The sequence below is a fragment of the Athene cunicularia genome (genome assembly GCF_003259725.1).
Source record: "Athene cunicularia isolate RWA chromosome 10 unlocalized genomic scaffold, athCun1 chr10_part1, whole genome shotgun sequence".
Lineage (NCBI taxonomy): Eukaryota > Metazoa > Chordata > Aves > Strigiformes > Strigidae > Athene > Athene cunicularia.
The window spans coordinates 16,863,472-16,883,251 of NW_020799112.1; the positions used below are offsets into that span (position 1 = coordinate 16,863,472).

A 19,780-nucleotide genomic window follows, 5' to 3' on the forward strand; every position below is an offset into this window, starting at 1 on the left:
AAATATAGTTGTCTTTTAAAAAAATAAATTGTTCTAATTTGTATTTGCAGTAACAAAGAACAAAGATGATAAGAGTGTACTTGAATATAACTTGGAGCTGAATTATTGGTGTGAAAGATAAGATTGTCATAAATCCTCAATGTTCACCTACTTCTGTAGGGGGTGAAAGGACTGTAAAATCTCCTTGGTTTATTGAGTTCTTTTTTATCTTGAGACTAAGCAAGCTGCTGCCAGATATACCGCCCTTCCAAACTTGGATGCCCTTCTGTCAAACCTCATCTGAGATCTGTATACCATTTTGTGGAGAGCACTGAACAGACACCATTGATATTATGGTGACCTGTCACCTTCCAATTATTTCAGGAAATTAACCTTCCTATCCAAATATCCACTCTAATAATGTTCATAATGAGGAACACTAAACATAAGGATCTTGGATGTTTCTTGCCTGGATGTAGTTCTAAAGCTGTTGAATTTCAACAGCAGGAGAAACTGAACAATTGCTAGTGTCTTTGGTTGGACACGTAGCAATTTTCTGTTTTTCTTAGGACGAAGTAAGTGTTAATTTGGAATAAAGGAAGCAATGTTAGCTTAAATTTAGCTAATTTATTATTGGGATTTTGAGGGGGAGAGGAGGAACTTGATTTAGCAGGTATCGTTTGTCATTTGTTATTCTGTTTTTCTTCCTTCCACTATTCCCAGTGCTTCTCAGCCATAATGTGAACTGTGTTCTTTCCTGCTCTTTGCTGTAGAACTGCTCAGACTTCTTTAAATATTTTTTTTAATTACCATTAAATATTTCTATTTTGTCTCTGATTTGAAGCTTTGTGAAGGGAGGGAAGAGCTAAACATGAGAAATGTGTGTTGGGGGAGAAAACAGCCGTAGCTTCCATCTAGAAGTACGTGTGGTGAAATGGGGAACTGCAGAAAAACCTGTGTAGCCAAAATGTTACTGTCCAAACTGGCGTTCGGCCATGGTGTGGACATTAATGCACCTACTTTTCCAAGCACTGCACTGTTATCTGTTATTTCAAAAATAGAAACTCCGACAGTACAAGACGTCTTTATGCTATGCTGGTTTATTGGTAGGCCATTAAGTGCCGGTGTGGCATGTACTGGAATTGCTAACATTTTTTTTTTTCCTGCATAACCAGTTGTTCTCTGGTGATACTACAGTCAAGTAGGGAGCCTGCTTGCTTTACAAGGACTGCATCACAGATAGAGGCTAATAGGATGCTGAGTAACATTAGGAAACTGCTTTCTTTTCCCTTTATTTTTGTTTTCTTAATTTTCTAACATGCATCTGCACGTCAGCTTCTACCTTTAGCATCAGCTGCAATAATGCACTTAAGTGATTGCATTAACAGTTGTCCTTGATCCACTGCTAGATACTTCTGCTTCTTGTGGAGTAGCTAACTTAATGGGTAAGCATCCTTTTCTGAGGGGAAAAAGTTGACAGGCAAGAAATCTTTCACCAAAAAGACCAGAAAAGCAAATGGCCCCGCTCACTCAGTATGTTGGCAGAAAACAAAGTATGCAAGCATGCTGTTTGACCATCATTAAAACCTCTTGATTTGCACAATCTGGGCAAAATGTTTTTCACTCCATAGAAGCTTGAATGATGCTAGCTAAGATAGCTGGATAAGCTGAACAAGTATAGATAACCTGGTTTCAGAACTGAATTTTCTGATGTGAGTTTAGGAAAGTTATTAGAAAGTTAGTACTTTTCTAAACATACAGAAGTACTGATCCCGCTTCTTAGATTAACATTTGTTACTTTAAAATAGATAAAATGTACTGATATAATTGAATGCAGGTGTCTATTTCTGTAGTAAATTACTTTTTTATTCTCTTTCCAAGTTCCTGGAGAGCATGTAGCAGGCTTCCTGGGCACTTCCAACCTAACAGAACTGCGCAGGAGAAACTTTGACTATGTGCTAAATTGTACTGTTCACAGTCCTCAGTAGTATTTACTAGTAGAAGGGGATGGGGGCTTTAGCCCCTGGGTTTGTGATGATAAAGGCTTTGACTAGGAAATTTGTTTTTTGAGCTCTGAACTAGTTACTTGTGGTCTGCTGTTTTAGAACATCTGGTGCTGTTAATCCTTGTGATTTGCTATATATATATATATTTTTTTAATCATCTTAGCTTTATATTGACTGTTACTGTGGCCTGAACATTCATCGTGCTAAAAGTTCATTAATGGAACATGTGCAAAAGGAAAACAAAGTGTAAACCAGTGCAGGTTTAAATATAGACTAGCTAATGTATAGATTTTGTAGAGCAACAGATCGTTAATCCTGGTACAGTCAAATCAGCCCATCTTTGAGCGATAGGACTAGAAGAACTTGAGGATGCTTACAAAGAAAGGAATTGATGAGTCTGATTTCAAAGTCAGAGTGCCAATATAAAAATGTCACAAAGAAAGAACGAACGCTGAGGTTTTCTTCTTTCTGAAGAGATGCTGGAAGAATCTTTTCTACTAATAGATTGGTTTCATGAAATTACTGTCTTTGTCCATTTGACAGTTATCACTCGATATTTGTTAGAATATTTAATGAACCTAACTGATAATGGGTAATTGAGAGGAGGCAGGGAAGACTCATCAGGAGAGTGGTGTTTCTCTGAGGCTGTGAATTTGCCACTTCTTTGAAAGCAGATGCTTAAGTGTGTACAGATTCACACTGTAATAAAGCTCAGTGTTTGAAGCAATTACAAAATTGGTTTGTGTTTTCTCCACTTAGCTGGGGCTGGAGGAAGAATAGAGGTTACAGTATCACTTACCCAAGTAGGATTTCTTCCTATTCATGATTCACAAGACACAGCAGTGCAGAGGAAGTGCCTATTGTCTTGATTCTTAAATCAAAAGAAAATACTGCTTTTCTTCTTTAAATCTGTGGAAACGGTTAAAGTAACTCAAAGAAACATGAAATATTTCCAGAGGATTAAAGAGGACTATCCAAGCAGGATGTGTGGTCTCCTGGATAACACAGGCCATGACACTTCTTCACTTGGCTTCTGCGTAGAGCCCTTTGGTGTTTATGAGATAGTGTGTATCTTTGAGAGAAGTCCAGTCTTATCTGGTTCTTCTACAGTGCCTAAGCATAATAATGTAAGTATATAAGGGAGAAATCCTACTGCCAGCTGAGTCATCTTCATATAATGCTGGCTGATAAAATATTCATATACCAGGGACAAAAGCGTTCATTTGCAGTCAGTTCTTTTTAGCAATATTAGACCAGTTCACTGGTACTAATCACTTTTGCATCAGGACCTCTCTGCTGTGTTGTCCTCCATCCTGCTTTTCTGCCATCCCATCCCCTTTCTGCAGAAGACTCTCAAATCACTGCCAGAGCTATACTAATGCTTCTGGAGGGGAAAAATGATGCATCCAGTTTGTCTGCTTGCAGATGTGGCAAGGCCTCACCCATTCCAGCTCCCATGTAATCCTCTCGGACTCGGGCTCTGGCATTCATGTTTCCAAGGATCTTTGAAGAGCAGTGTGAAAATTGCTTTGTCTGCTCTACTAGGATGTTGGATACAAGCACCTGCTGTTGAGAAAGTTCAACTTTTTCATTGTTCTCCTTAGTTACAGGGATAATACTTGAATATTTTTTTTATCAGCTTGTTTTCAGGTTATAATTACAATTGTCTGTGACACAAGGAAAAGTCTGTATTAATGCCACATATTTCACATTTAATGGCTTGTAAACTAAATTGTAGCAAAAGTAGTCATGTAATATAGTTTATCTTTGCAAACATGAGGTTCTTTGTAAAATCTATGGATGAAATAGCTTTTACTTAGAGACTGAAACATAAATAAAATTACAATAAATAGGTGGAAGAGAATGCAAAATGAAGGCAAGACTGGAAAAGATCCCCAACGAAACAAAACCAAACAAACAACAAAACAGAAACCACACACACAAAAGAAAAATTTAAGCAGTTAGCTGAATTAAATCAGTGGTGGGACTAGTTACCTGAGTACTTCCAGCGCCAAGCCCTATAGGTATCAAAGTTTTGAGTAGCCTGCTTTGATTTTTTTATTTCATCTAGTCTTCCTAATATTAGTCTCAAAAGGATTAATGCCAGCTTAGCAAGCCATTTAATTATTCTAGAGTACCCAGACAATTGCCTTCAGCAGAATTTATATATACTTTTGTTTTAAGATCCTTAGGTTGAGGATAACTTTTTTTTTATTAATCATAGTGTGTGTAGCTAATCAGCTGTGCAAACCTAGAAGTGTGAAATTTTAGGTGAGCTTCACAGTTTGATTACAGTTTAGGGTTAGTCTTGTTTCATTAGATGCTTAGACAGTGATAATTGTATTTTCAGAAACTACAGCCTGATACATTTAATGAAAATTTAACTGGTGCCATTTCTTTGGCTTGACTGTTCTGCTTTCTGCACTTCAGCAATTACTGTCTGCTTTGTGAACAGCTGAGCTGTACCTGGCGAAAGGGAAGAAACTTTGGAAATGGGTGGTGCAGGCAGCAGCTTGGGTCAAAAGTCACTGCACTCCTTCTCAGATAAGTTACCCCAGTGCATGAGTCAGAAGCTTAAGTCTTGCGTAGTTGCAGCTCATGGCAATTAGTGCTGCGGCAGGATGGCCTTAAACTATTGTGTGGTTCTATATGTATGTAGAGGTAAGGGAAATGTATCAAAGTTAGTGTTTGTGAAGAAGAGTCAGGGGGAAAAGCAGTGCTCAAGATTCAGGTGTCAAAAGTGCTCCAATAAGCAGATGGGAGTACTAAAAGAATAATACAGTGCCTCTGAACAGAAATGCTTTGAGAACTGTTGGAGAGCAGCAAGATTGCTTCCTCCAGGCTTGTAAACCCTCAGTCTCCCGGTGCTGAGCCAAGGGTGGTGAGGAGGGTTATGTGATGGGCTTGGGAGGTGAGCCAGAATGCATTGGCTCACTGTGAATTTTCAGCCTCGGGAAGAAGGCAAGGCTCTCCAGTTTGGAAGCAACTGAAATCTAAGAAACAGCTATGAAAGCACAAAACTTGTGGGCATGCATAATCAGTGTTAATATTTGTACTCTTTTTTTTTTTTAACATTTCCTAGGGAATCAGTTTCTGTTCTAGTTTGACACATACCGGTTTTAACTGAAGTCTTTATATTAAAAAATACTATGTTTAGGTACATGGATATCATCAAATCTTTCTTGTTCTTCATAACAACCCTTATAGGGAGTAGTTTACCTCATTTTTTCAGCTTTTGAGTGTAGGATATCCAAAGGGGAAGTGTAGGCTGTTTTCAACAGTAAAAGGATTGTTGAAGTTTTAATGATGTGTCATTAAATGTTGTGAGGAGTACGCTCATCTGTCTTAGCTCTGCTGTATTATAAAACATAGAGTATGATGTGTGCAGCTGAAATAAAAATACCACAGCAGGATTGAGGTGAGATAGAAGTTGGGGGTGAAGATAATGAGTTCCTCACTCCAGAAAGTACTGTAGACTGAGCTTCTCTGTGAAAGTAACAGAATTTTCTCTGCTGTCTCAGGTTATTTAAATGTACCTCAGAGAGTAGCTATATAGATTTTGTACACCGGTTACAGTAAAGAGTATATAATAGAATGTAGCTGACTGAGTTTTTGTGAATTATTGATGCTGTGGTCATGAAGACAGTTCTTAGTGGCCAGTAAGAATTCCTGTCTTTGATAAATAAAGCTTAAGACTTCTATATTCCATGTTTATTTGCTACAGAGCATCTTAATTAAATGCAAAATACTTTGTAAAGTTAACTCCAGCGCTCTATTTTTAAAATGGGTGAGAGATTCATTTTAGTATACCATCTACGTGTTGTGTTGTGGAACTAAGTGGTGTAAATCAAGATTGCTCTAAGAAAGCATTTTGGGAGAAGCGGGGAGCTCTGAAGAGTAGAGAGCACGTGTTTCTTCAAAACCATAACCTTGTGACACAGGGCTGGCTTCAGATCTTTAGTTGATATCTAAGGTTGCTAAAGCAAAGCAAGTTGTGGGGTGGGAATTACATTTGCATGTATTCATGCATTTAACACTTATTTCTACTCTTACTAGCTTTTATTTCAGTTTACAGTGGGTTTGGAGTGCATTTGCTCCTGTGATTAGGAATTCATTTAGGAAAGCGCTCCCTTCCTCTCGTTGCACAAATGCACGCTGGGTGTCGGAGTGTTATTCACCTTTTGTCATAAAGTAGTAGAATGGTGAAGGTTGGAATTCAAACAGAAGGCTCAGCCACATCATCGCTCATTTTTGTTAGATGTCCCACAAGAGTCTGGTTTTGTTTGTCAGTGGCCTTTTTGCTAACTTTCACTTAACGTGAAAGAATCATTGATCATCAGTATGAAAGAATTATTGAAGTTATTCTGTTCTCTTATATCAGTGTGCTCAGCAGAAGCTCCTGCTTAAATTTCGATGCACATTTAATGACAAGTCTGTTCCCTCATTCCCTGCTATCTAGGGAAAAAAAAAAACCCAACCAAGCCCTCAGTCAGTCAGAAGCAGCTGTTCCAAATCTGTTTGTTGTTTATACATAAAACTGCTAGTTCATGTGGTAGACAAATGAGCAGCCTAACATAAACCGAACACCAAAATTTAGTATTCTGGGTTATTGTGGTGATGAAAGATCATGTTATAAATACAGTTGAGTTCTCAGTACAAGAGAAAACAAAGGGGGTTTTACTTCGTAGCCTCTTGAAAAAAACCCAAAAATTGATCTGTAAGCACAGGTTGCATATTTTCTGCCCATTCTGTCTTTTCTATACTATTATTTTGCTACTGTTTAGCTACCTTGGAAGAGATTTCTTCCAGAACACAAGTTTGCAGAAGTCGTCTTTCCTGGCTGATGATGTGTACTGTCTGGTTTTTTATGCTCCTATGTTTTACTTCTCTTTTGACTCTTCTTTCTGAAAAATGCTTGAGAAACCAGAATGGATAGATGCAGTCTAATTGCAGTTGTCAAATGATCTCCACTGTGAGATCATTAACTATAAATGGTTGTGAGGATAGAGCCTGATTTATGACTAACAGAAGACAGACCGCAGACTGGGCCTGTGATCTGCTGGGTTGCTTTGCTGTGCCACAGTAAGTTGGCTCAAATATGTGTGATGCAAGACAAGCACGTGGAAGTGCTGCCATGGTGTGGCATGAAATCCTCTGACAAAATGAGTGTTGAAGGGGGAGAAGGAGCTTACTTGTAATGGTGAAGCTGGGGAGGGGTGTGGGGTGGTGGAAAAGGAGGGGAATGGATTTACTGTTCATGAGTGCTTGGTTTTGCTCTGAGTCCTGAGCAGATTTACTTTGGTTAAGGAAGGTGTTTCCCACTTCAAAACGTGACATATTCAGGAGCCTATGTTCAAAGCATGTGAACACAAGGTAATTTAAGGTTGTTTGAAAAAAGGAAAAATTTTTTTAGAGGAACTAGTATTATTCGGATTAAAAAAAAAGACACCCAACCCTCAGCCCCCAAGCTACTTAATGTAGATTAGCATAATTCAGTGAATTTAAAATGCGATTTCATTACAGTTTGTACCAGAGAATGCCATGAAACAGCTTTCCTTTACCTACCCTGGTTGTTCAGGGAAAACTTGCCCTGGCTGCTCTACTCAGCAGTGTGTATCCACCTGCTTTTGTCATGGTCCCTTAAGCTCACCAGTGATACTTAATATCCTTGTTAGGACTTGGTTGAACTTTAAGTACAGCTCTCAGTATTTCATAACAGATCACTGATTATCACAGGACAGTAATCAAGAAGCAGTTGTAGTGATTCACGCTTCAGTATAATTAAGGTACTGCAGTGCAAATGATCATCCGAAGAAGTACCTAGAAATTGCTTCCACTCAATCAATTGATTTATGGAATAGAAGAGCTGGTACATCACTGGATCAGCACTACAGTCACATAGTCCAGCAAGCCTGTAGTAGTGTGGTATTTGCAAATAATGAATTTCCAAAATAACCTTTAAGAGGGCATTTTCAGGAGTCAGAGGTTCATTCTGTAACTCCAGGATTAGTTACCCTATATTGATTAGCACTGGGCTTTCTTTACAGCATAACCAAATAATTATCTGGTGCGGCAGTAAAATAATAGTGATATAAACCTGTGGCAGATTCCTTGATTAAATTTCTCTGGCAGCCACTGAAATTATTTTGAGTGTGAACACATTTGTGGAATTACTCATCTGCTCCTGTGACAGTGTGCTGGGATATATGCCAGAAAAATTTGTCCCTTTTTTTGCAGCTTCATAAGCCAGAATACTATGGAAACCACTTTTGGCTCTTACTACAATGAAAATATGAACTCGGAGTCTGCTGTACCTGAACTTGAATCACACAGTGCTTGTAGACTTGGACAGGAAGGAAGTAGGGAAGGAAGAAGACATCACATATTTTAAAGAATCAGTGTCAGTGTCTATTGTGCTCAATAAAACAGTGAAGAATTTTAGACCTATGTTTGTGTGAATTCAGGAAACTGGAGTGACAAGCTGGCACAGCAACTCTTGCTGTGTGCCAGGGTTTCCTATGAATCTTGAAGTAATTCTGATTTTTCTCATTTGACAGTTGTTGTTATGGTTAACACCAAAAAATCCTTAATCTAATGCCTTGCTCTCAATTTGGTGTTGGCATTTAGGTTGAAAATCTGCTGTAATTTCTGTGGTATTTTGGCTGACGTGCTGGAGTGGTACTTGCTGAAGCACTTTTTGAAATTCAGTGTTTTGTTCTGATATTGTAAATTACTTACAATAATGTTTATTGACTGAACTTGTTGAGTTTTTCTGCACTAAAGGTCTTACAACATAAACTCTTGTTCATCATATGCAGTCTTCATGTGGGATTTTTACTTAATTGGGGATTTTTGTTTTGCTTTTGTACCCCCAAAATCAGATTTTTAGATTCATACTGCATTAAATAGCCTCTTATTTCTGAAAATGTAGATGCATATCCTATAGAAGTGTGTAATGATGTTATAGAAAAACTTATCTGTGTTTCTTAAGCGATTAAAATTTAGATCGTTACATTTAGAGGCAATGTATTTTGAAAAGGGAGTGAGCAAATAATACGTTGTGACAAATGGGTTTGTATAAACAGGAAGAAAAAGACTTGAAGAATAGCTTATGAAGATCTTATAATAACTGAGCACATGTATGTTCTAGTAAAAATACTCTAGAAATCACTATTTTCTTCAAATGTGCCATGATTTGTGTCATTCCTGATGCATGCTGGATTTTCGTTGTCCTAAAAATTAACTGGTTCACTGATGCCTCCCTTGAGAGAGGAGTGCAGTTTCAAACTTGGTCTCCTTGCAGGAACACATGGACTAGTTGCCTTGTTTTCCTGGCCTATCTCTATATACTGTGTTGTAAGGAAAAACTTGACCACCAGCAGCCACCTCAGTTTAGTAGCAGTTAAACAAGTCGATCACAACAACATTATGAAATGGGGCTCGTGTAGTCAAAATGCTCTGCCTAGATAGTTACTGTGACTGTTTTCAAAAATTAATTTGTTGCTTTTGCTATATCCATGCTGTTCTATCTACTTTCCAGTTTAGGTAAGGGGTATTGGGACAGCAGCGTTAAAACTGAAAATACAAGTTGTGGTCAACTTCACTGATTCAGTAAGTCTGAAAGAAGAACTGGCCTCATTAATGAATACGCGTTTAGCACCTTTGAGGATTGGCACAGATGCTGTAACTTTGGCCGTGAGCATTGCAGGGCTTCAGCTGTGTGACACGTCTGTAGTCCCTGAAGCAGCATTTCACTAGCGCTTTCAACTGAGTAAGGAGAGAGTAAAAATAGCCGTGGTAAACTTTCCATATGTATCACTCAAAGCTGGAGCCCTGGAGGCGGGGGAGGGAGTCAGTGTCTTATGCTCATAATTAGGGATGCTTTATGACAATGCATAGTTTGTACATAGTGCTGTCAACCAGAAAACATGAAGTACTCTACAAAAGCAACTGATACCATCATCTGTGTCGTATGAGGAAACTGAGGAGGGACATAGCCCAAGCCACAACCATACAGCTAAGCAGACTGAGCTAGAGGTGATTGTGTCCCGTCCTCCTTTGCTGTACTCGCTGTCAGCAACCCTCCCGACGTCCTCTGTCCCACTGGCCTCTTGGTGTGACTGAGGGCTCTTATTACTTTGTGCAGGGGTAATTAGAAGTCTGGGGTGTGGATTCTTAATAGCCAGCTTACACAAGCATGAACTGTGTGTGCAGAAGGAGACCAGAATTTCTGGTAAAACCAATTTGTATAATTTGAGGCAGTAACACGGGGGGGGGGGGGGAAAAAAATCACTTTCTGCATCACTATTCCTGTTGTACAAGAATCTAATACCACAGGGGAGCTTGCAAGAGTGGGGAAGGGACTCAGCCTTTGCTCAGAGAATACTGTATTTTAAAGATGAATTCCCCAGGTCATTTTGTACTTCAGTCGGACGGTGCTTGCTGAGTCACCAGCTGGGCAGCGTTCTTGAAGACAGAGTATCACGGAGCCAAGCCCTGGCTTTCAGCTCCAAGAACCTCACACATGTCAATTATTCATGGACCTTGCTTATGTCATATGTCCTTTGGCCTCACAGTAAATAAATTTTACATGTAGCTGTTCCTGCTGATGTTCGTGGTAAGCGTTATGTCTCACCTTCTGATTGATGGCCTAATGGTAAAGGGCTTAAAAAGATAAATCTGTTACAGTAACTCTTCCGTCTTGGAAAATTGGACTGTCCCTGACTAAAATGGTCCAAGAGATTGTTTTAGTTGTCTGTCAGTAAGAATACAAAGCAGAAAAGACATTTAACCTAATGACAGGCTACAAGTGCACTAATTTGGTGTCCTGATACTTTTTTAAAGTTTTGTGTTGTTTTTTTTTTTTTCTTTCAAAATGGTCACATTGCCTGTCTGCAGAGTTAGATACTGAATAGTTGTAGCACTTATTTAATGATGAAGGGCTGCTTTAAATTCAGAGAGCTCTGTGGGTTTTTTAATGATGCTATAAAGTGTATCTGACTTTAATTGGCATACTGTGAAATTGAAATTGTTTATTTCTAGAGTACCTATTGTCACAGCAGCAAGGTGTTCCGCTTACAATATGAGCTCTCTTCAGAAACAAAATAACATCGGATGGTGTGAATCCAAAGCAGATAAATGTTAAACAAAATTGCCATACTAAAGCAATTGTAAATGCTGAAAGAATTCTCTTGCTACCCTACGCTGCCCTGTTATCCTGTGATTCTCTTTCAAACGTCTGTTTCCATATTCTGCCTAGATTGTAAACCTTGTAGGAAGAGGACTTTAGCATTTCTCACGATACTGGAGTTCAGGATGGTATTGCAAAACCTACCAGCATTAATATCATTCCATTACCATTTAAGTGCCACATAGTGGATCTTGTTCCAGTCCCGTTTTCTTGTATTCCCTAATGCTGATGCATTTCTACCTGGTTTTAAAACAATGCAGCAGCTGGTAGATCACCAAATTGGATGCTTGTGCTGCCTTCAAAGGTACATGCCTCCAGCTCTCCCTACCCAACAGCCTGAATGAAGTCCATGAGGAAAAAAGGCTTTGCTCCAAAATCCTGTTAATATGTGTACCATAGGCTAGGCTCTTATGACTGTTTGCTGGACTGTTTCTAACAGTAAGGCATAAAAAATTCTCCTAAAAGAGCTTCACAACATCTCTGTAAAAACATCAGGCCATGGCTGTGGTGATAGACCACCAACGTGAGCTGCTGCTTGGTTACCAAGAGGATAAAATTTTACTCCAGGGAGATATTTTTAAACAGCTGCTTATTCATATTACAGTAGATGCCAAAAGCACCCTTATGCTCAGCAGTATAGAAATATTAAGAAAATTCCAGTTTCACAGAGGCTATCATCCAGTCTAGTTTTAACTTCATCATAAAGCCAGGCAATCTTGACAGCCTGTAGTTGAATGATTAGTACTGGATTATTCTTCTATTGTAATTTTAATTATTAACTGGTTATTCTTCCATTGTAGTTTTCTCTCTTTTGCACATACCCAGTCATTTAGCTGCTTGAAAGTCAAGAATTACCCAGGCCTACCGTACACCTCACTATCAGCTTGGCAAGGAAGTTGAAACCTTCCAGGTGTGCATTTGGCATAGCCTGAACTGTAGGTTTTTTCACAGTCATAGCAGTGACAGCAGGACAGTAGACAGTGTAGACTGGCAAAAAGACACGTTCTGCACAAATAATTTTCTACTAGAAATGTGTTCTCTTCTGCACTCAATTATTCTTTATACAGTTTTCAATAGGAAGGGGAGTTATACATAGAAATTTTCTGGGTAAGTATTTTATAATTAACTGAGTAACAGCTTTGATTTGCAGCTTCCCTAACAAGCTGTAGTGGCCAAATACTGTTGTACTCTTCACTTCTTCCTAGCCACTGTTGTTCCTCCTCGATCCCGTCCAAATTCCTTTATATTTTGCATACTTTAAGTAAAAACTAGCACACAAACTAGAACCGTTTTGTAGACTGGATAGGAGTATTAGGGAGCCATCCATGACTCTCTGTGAACCCTCAGTTTTATGGAATGATGTGTTTTTACAGTTACAAAATAAGCTTGACATATTTAAACTGGAAAAGAAGAAAGGAACAATTTACACTGACCAGAAACTGAAAAAATGAACAGAACTATCCTCTCAAATTCTTCTCCTCTTTGGTGTCTTTAGCTACACTAAAAAGGCAGTTTAGTCTTTTTGTTCCAGCTGCCTGGAAAGAAAGGCAGGCAGAGGAGTAACTATCTTGTTTAACGGTGGAAAGGTTGTTAGCCTCCAGAATATCTAATTGAAATTCCTGAGAGTGACTCTGGATAGGGGAGAAATCTAATTTATGATTTGCTGTGCTGTGGAGTGCAAGATAAGAGGTGTTCGTGAAGATGGTGAAGATTAATGAACAAACTGACATTCCTTTTTTGGAGGCTAGCTCTTTTCAGCCTGTGTAATATTTTTATTCTTTACTAGACCATTTTAAAGTTTCAACTTGAAAGCTAGTGTTTCCTAAAAACAGATTTTAAGGAGCTACAATGGGTAGGAAGGGTGCTTTGTTTTTTATCTCCTTCTTTCGTTTGTTTTGGATAGTTTGTTTTTTGTGATGCAAAATGTGTTGTTTTGTTTCTTAAAGAGATGTTTCTTTTCTCTACAGGTATGGTGTTAGTCCTGAGAACATTATTCTCTATGGTCAGAGTATTGGTACTGTCCCTACAGTAGACCTGGCATCTCGGTACGAGTGTGCAGCAGTAATCCTTCATTCTCCCTTGATGTCTGGATTACGGGTAGCTTTTCCTGACACTAGGAAAACCTATTGCTTTGATGCTTTTCCAAGGTATGTATAAATGCTGCAGAGGGCTGTTCTATACTCGACATGCTCTTTAGGTGTTGAAAAAGGACTAGTTGTTTAACTTTCCAGGGAACTTTATTGAATTGTCACCTGCTTCTTAAATTTAAGGTATGCACACCTTCTAAATCCAAGCAGAGATTCACCGTGTAAGATAAGAAAGAGGCTGATGTCAGTGTCAAACTGACATGATAGTCAGCTCAATGAACAAATAAAGCCTTAGTGTTTACAACTAATTTTTCCCCTGTTCTTTTGTGTTATGGGTTGTTAATACCAGAATTTTTATGCTGTCAAGTTTGGAGTAGTAGCTTAACAACTGATAATACACTATTAAGTCCTTCAGGCGAATGACTAACAAATTAGTAATTGTACACTTAACATCTCAGTCAACTTTGATTTAGAAGGTAATATGATATCATTGAATGGATGTGCTGTTTTCAACCTGCTTGTTAAAATATTGCTATAGTTTTACCAGATCAGCAGATAAAAAAGAATGGGTAATTGCTGCTTTTAAAGGGAGAAAACGAGAGGGTCAGAGGCTAGAGTGTTAGACTGGTGTGATTCACACTTTGGTTTAATCCTGCATTTCACGTATAATCTCAATGGAATGCATTTAGTGTTTCCTTACCTTTGGTCCTTGTAAGTAAAAACCCTTGTGCATCTTTGCATGCTGTCCATATAGAATCACTAAAGATACCGAGACTTGTACTCGTTCCTCCCTGATGGACATCATGTAAGATCCTAATGTCTGTGACCAAAATTAAGTAATACTGCCCCTCTTTTGGAAGATTTTTATCTTGTTTTAGGATGTTCTAGAATGTTTTACATACTGAAGGCTATATACAGTTGGTTTCAAGATAAAACAGTTGCCTCTATGGCCTGGTGTTTCATTTGGAACAGACCTAAATTAGAGTATCTAGATATTTGGGAATACTAGAGGTCCTGGGAATAGCAGATGTTCTAGGAATCTGTTAAAACTTCTCGTTTTACCCGGTTTAAATTATGGGAGAATGAGAAGGGAAGCCAGTCTCTATAGCAGTGTGTATAGACCTGGGGGCTGTGAGGGGAGGCACAGGTAAAAAGCTAAATGATGTGTGGAAGGGAGAAGGCAGCAGAAACTCACTGAAGTCTTGCGCAAAGCTTGGCTTTGCTTCAGATCATGTTTGCAATGGGTGTAGTAGGGGATATTCATAGCATTTGTAATGTTTGCTTTATTTTGGTTACAACAGATAAAAATTAGAAGGTGGGGGAGGCCATAAATAGAAATCTGTATGCTAAACCAGCTAGAAGTGATAGTGAGCAAGTGACCCAGTAATAGTGGCTCTCACAGTACCTATGTCCAGTCCCCATGCTTAGAATTCTTCCGAATAGGTTATTAATTAAATAATTAAATTGTTGAAGGTGCAGTCATACACCTATACCCCAATTCATTCATCATCCTCAAACCTGAAATCAAATATTTACAGATACTTCTGCGAGAGGGAGAAAACAAAGCCTTAAAAATAGCTCTGATTTACAAAAGTAACCATGATTAGCTGGTATCGGCCAAATCAAATAACACTTTAAAAAAGAAAAAGTGGGAGGGGGGAACAGTGACAACAGATGTACTGTAGAACTTGAGTATTTTGTTCTTACCCTACTGAGCTGTTCATTGCTGTCAGTCTGACTTCACTTCTACTGTAAGCAGTGAAAATAAACAGCAGTGCACTTTTATGAATGTGTGCAGTTCAACTGTCTGTCTTCCCGGTGGGAAACAAAATAGTTCTGTGTGCACCCACAGTGAATTGCTATTATGTGCATTTTATGTTGGGACGCCATGCGAATTTGGTCTCTGTAGATTTTTCTAGCTGCAGAGCTGTATGGCTAAGAATATTAAGTAAGTCTAATGTGCAGTTTAAATACTGCCTTATGAGTCGCTGAGTTGGCAATGGGACGCTTTCCAGTTTTCTGCAAAATACAAATATTATCTAGCTTAATGGTCTGTGAATATATGTGGAAAAAATAGTTTCATTATCTGAATGCTGAAGTGAAAGGGGTTTCCTGGTGTCCTACAATAAATGAGAACTTAGTATCTAGCCACTAAAATTATGTATAAACATCTCTGTAGCTGACATGTTTGTCACGTTGTGGAACTCAGGGACAGACCCTTCATGGGCTTAAGGCTTCAGTTTATATAGCATGTTGATTATAAAGTATTTCCATTTGGCTATGATACTAATTTGGGGATGAAAATTATGGAAAAAAAAAAAGAAATCTGCATCATTCCGATGTGTCTCTTATGTTCTTGGGATATTTTTCTGTATTCAGCATAGCTGCACACAACTCAAGTTCCAGACAGGAAAAGTGAAATAGGCTGCATTTTAATTTTAAATAACACTTTTCCTCTTTATATGACATGAAGCTTGTTTTTTTGGAGAAGTATTGAGACGGAGACAGAAATGTGTTTACACTCAGCTGTTTACTGGAATACCAATGACGGTTCTCTAGAATACTAAATGCTGAGGTTTATATGTGTGAGGTTTAGTGCCTCAGTCTACATCTTAATTTTTAATTAACTTTATATTTTCATAAAGCTTCTTTAAACCTGTTTTTAAATCAGTGTATGTTGGCATCTGCATTTTTAAATAATTTTAAGCAGTCTTGATCACTCGTAAAATCTCTGGTCTTAACCAAAATTGCATGCTTTCTTCAGAAGCAGGAAAATCCAAACGTCTTTTATTAGATAGCGTAAAGAAATAGACTTGTCCTTCTGTTAAATATTTCTGATACTAATTTTCCCACCCACTTCATCCCATACTCTGCATAATGTCCTTGAGCCAATTCTTCCATTTGTTGATGTAAGTGGAGCTGGTAGGAAGCTGAGAGTTCATTAGCACTTGGTGTCTATATACTGATTTGGAATTACTGGTAAGCAGCAACATGAAATGGCTGTCTGGAAATAAAAGCTGCATGAAGACAGTCAAAGAAAGCTGCTGTTTACCACTATGAATTTTGTGTGCTGCCAGTATGCTTTATAATTGGGGTTTTCTGGCCTGAACAATTAGGTATGAAGGTACCTTTGTCACTCTTCCCTTTCCTCTGAACCCACTTTCCTGTGAGAGGTGGTCATTAGCTGTACTGGTCTGGGAAGTGTAGCTGGAACAAAAGGAAACAAGTTTATTTCAAGGCCACCTTGCAGTCAGAGCCGGGGAGGAAGTTGGTTGTATGAAGTAAAATCCCGTGTGAGCTCCTCTTGGTTAGCAGTTGAATATCCTGGTGTAACGCTGTTCTCCCACAGTTTTCTTTCATCATTTGAACTTAAACAATTAGTACAAAGAACAGATTTTTTTCTTTAGTTGAATTTGCCTAATTTGGGGGTTTAAAAACAGGCTCAAACCTCACGAGGCTTTTTTATAACGAAGTCTTATGACTGGAATGTAGTTAATTAGCTCCTAATCTGTTAAATTGGAAGGTGATAATGTGTAATGTGAAGAGTCCACACTGGCAGCATGTCCCATGGAATCTTACTTGCCTCTCAATGGTTTTTTTGATAGATACACTCAGTTTGGGGTTTTTTTTTTTTGTGCCAAACTTTGTGTGCTGCCCATCTGAGCTTCTTGTCATTAGAACTGGTGGGATGATGGTGATGGCAGTGCAGGCTCCCGTATACGTCTGGGGATTGAGCCTTGCTCCGTATCAACTCGGGCACAGTTCCAGTGGTTTGGAGCCATTTAAAAACATGCAGTGGTAGCTGGATCATGTATCAATAGCTAAGATGTGCTTTTCTTTTCTATCCCCCAGCATTGACAAGATATCTAAAGTAACCTCTCCTGTGTTGGTAATCCACGGTACCGAAGATGAGGTAATTGATTTCTCCCACGGCCTGGCCATGTACGAGCGATGTCCACGAGCAGTAGAGCCCCTCTGGGTGGAAGGGGCTGGGCATAATGACATAGAGCTTTATGCACAATACTTAGAGAGACTAAAACAGTTCATATCTCATGAACTTCCCAACTCCTGAAGAAGCCTACCTGATTTTACCTCAGTTACTGTGAACGGAAGAAATTACCTGGTTTTGCACATGCTTTAACTGGATAGCTGTAATAGCTTTATACTATGAAGAAATACCCTGTCTTTAGGGTGTTCTAATCAAACATCTGACGAAATTTGTCTTTTATATCTGGAAATTATTCTACTAATGCACACAAATATGGTCAACTACTGTAATTCCAACAATTTTTAGCTTCGTTGCCCTGAAGGAAGTGGGAATACTAGCTGCTTATGGGGACACTTTTTACCTAGTGCTGTATTAATTGAAGATCAGTTTTCTCTTGTCTCACTTCAGATCGTTTATAATTCTGTCCTACAAAGACTTTTTTTCCCAGTGTTCTCAGTGTGGAGAACACAACTGTTATGAGCTACAGCTTGTTCTGAACAATCACTCATGGGTTCAATCTAAGGGAGTGCTTTCTCTGTAAAGTTTCTAGCTGTGGTATTGTAACTGGAAAGTTATTGTGATGAAGTTCCCCCTCCTCCCTTCTAGTGTTCTTTTGTTAACTTACTGATCTTCCCAAGTAAATTATTTAAATATACTTTTTTCCTGAAAAATAAGCAAACTACTATATGGGGCTAAACTCTGTAACAACCTCTTCATTACCTGTATAAACATAACTGGAATATTCTTAAAGGAACTAGGGACAAAATCGCTTTTGTTTAAAAAATAAATGTGTAAATTTACTACTAGAAAACTCATTTTAATATTCAGATGGTCTGAATAATAGCCATAACAGACATTTCCTTCTGTAAAGCATTCCTGTAGACTTTTTAAAAGTACTGTACATATTTGAATTTACATTGTGCATAGATTCTTAATTGGTAGTTTTAATTTAAGTCTAGTTACAATAAACTGCAAAATTCTGGTTTGTATATGATTGAATACATTTTGTTAAAATATGTTTTTATCCCTATATTATTTTGCTATTAAAGTTTTATAAAGTTTCCAGGACAAAAAAAAAAAAAATTTACACATTTATGTTTTGATGAATTTATGTAACTAAATTTTCATTGAGCTGATCTTTTTAGTTTAGAAGTAATTTGATTCTTTGACACTGGAATCGCACAGATTATGCATCAGAAATGCAAGACACTTAAAAATTGTTACACTACTAGCATAGGTCTAATTTTTTTCCAAATTTAAAGGCCTTAAATGTACTGTAAGCCTCAGATTGTTGTATAAATCGATCGCGATTGATTGCAGTTTGTGTCCTGTTGCTAGAATGCAACACAGTGATTGTAATGGAATAAAGGATGCATGGATTAGAGCTTGCTGAATTTTTTGAATCTTATTTGGTGCATAATTTTCATGCACAAGGGAAGTGTATAGTCCAGATTACTTGATAGAGTAACTTGAATTTCATTATTTACTTCCTTCTGAGGAAAAGTCTCCTAAAGTCCAAAGCCACATTTCCATGAAGCTTGGTATGTAAATCAAATGTAAAAGAGATTACTTTTAAATGGTGTTCAGATGGTTTGAAGTAATGAAAAATTATGATTCATTGCCTAGAAGAAATGTTTGAATGTAGTTGTCATGAGGCCTTATAACAAGCCTGCAGTTAATTTTCAATTTTTAATTGTGTCTATTGTTTTTGATTATTGACTTGGCCCTATTACTTTAAAAGGAGAAAAACTGCTATTTTCACTGACAGTGGGGGGAAATTAGGACACCCGTCCTGCTCCACGTCATCTGGATCCTCAGAATCTGGATCTGTGCATCTGTTTTGTCCAGTTGTGAGTTTTTTAAATTATCCAAGCAGCAGGGGCCCCAGCTGTTCTCTTGGTGACTCTTCCAACCAAAATTGGCAACTTTTGCCTGATCATAACCTCAAGTTTGCCACTTCCCTCCTGTATTTTAAATAAATGTTCAGATACATGTCTCATTTTATTTATTTTGTACCTTCATAAATCTGCAGTGGATTTCCTTCCATTTCTACACGTGTTCTTCCTGAGACTGTAGTCCTGTGGAAACAAAGCTGATGTCTAAGATACAGGTATTCAAGGTAATGGTGGGACTTGTCAGCCTGTCCATATAGTGACTTGGGGAGTTTTTACATAATAAGGTAATATTTTTTTGAACTTTGTGCTGCTCTGAAAACTTCAACCTACACTGTCTCTTCTCCTCTTCTTCCTTGGTAGCTACCCTCTTACTTCAGCAAACTGTTACTTTTAACCTTTTCCCTATAAATCAATTTATTTAAAAAAACCCGCAAAAACTACTACTTTTCTAACTCCTGCAGTCATTTTGGGACTTGTCTTTGCATTTGCTTTGCTTTGTGTCAGTATTCTGTTAATGAGAACCCCAAATCTGACTTCAGCGTTGTCATACATGTCCCATGGTCTCTGCACATGCAGCCCAAGTTCACAGTATTCTGGCTGAACATGAATTTCCACTTGTATTGTCTTTTATGTGT

The 19,780-nt window shown here is 38.2% G+C and overlaps 1 protein-coding gene across 1 annotated transcript in view; it reads left to right on the forward strand.

The window, feature by feature from the left end:
• The window catches only part of ABHD17C (abhydrolase domain containing 17C), a 28,396-nt gene extending 9,756 nt beyond the window's left edge, over positions 1-18,640 (forward strand). Inside the window, exons 2-3 of the mRNA XM_026856159.1 lie at positions 13,143-13,322; positions 17,115-18,640. Of these exons, the coding sequence (XP_026711960.1) occupies positions 13,143-13,322; positions 17,115-17,334 (400 nt within the window). The 3' untranslated portion in view covers positions 17,335-18,640. The remainder of the gene's footprint in view (positions 1-13,142; positions 13,323-17,114) is intronic.
• Positions 18,641-19,780: the final 1,140 nt, after the last annotated feature.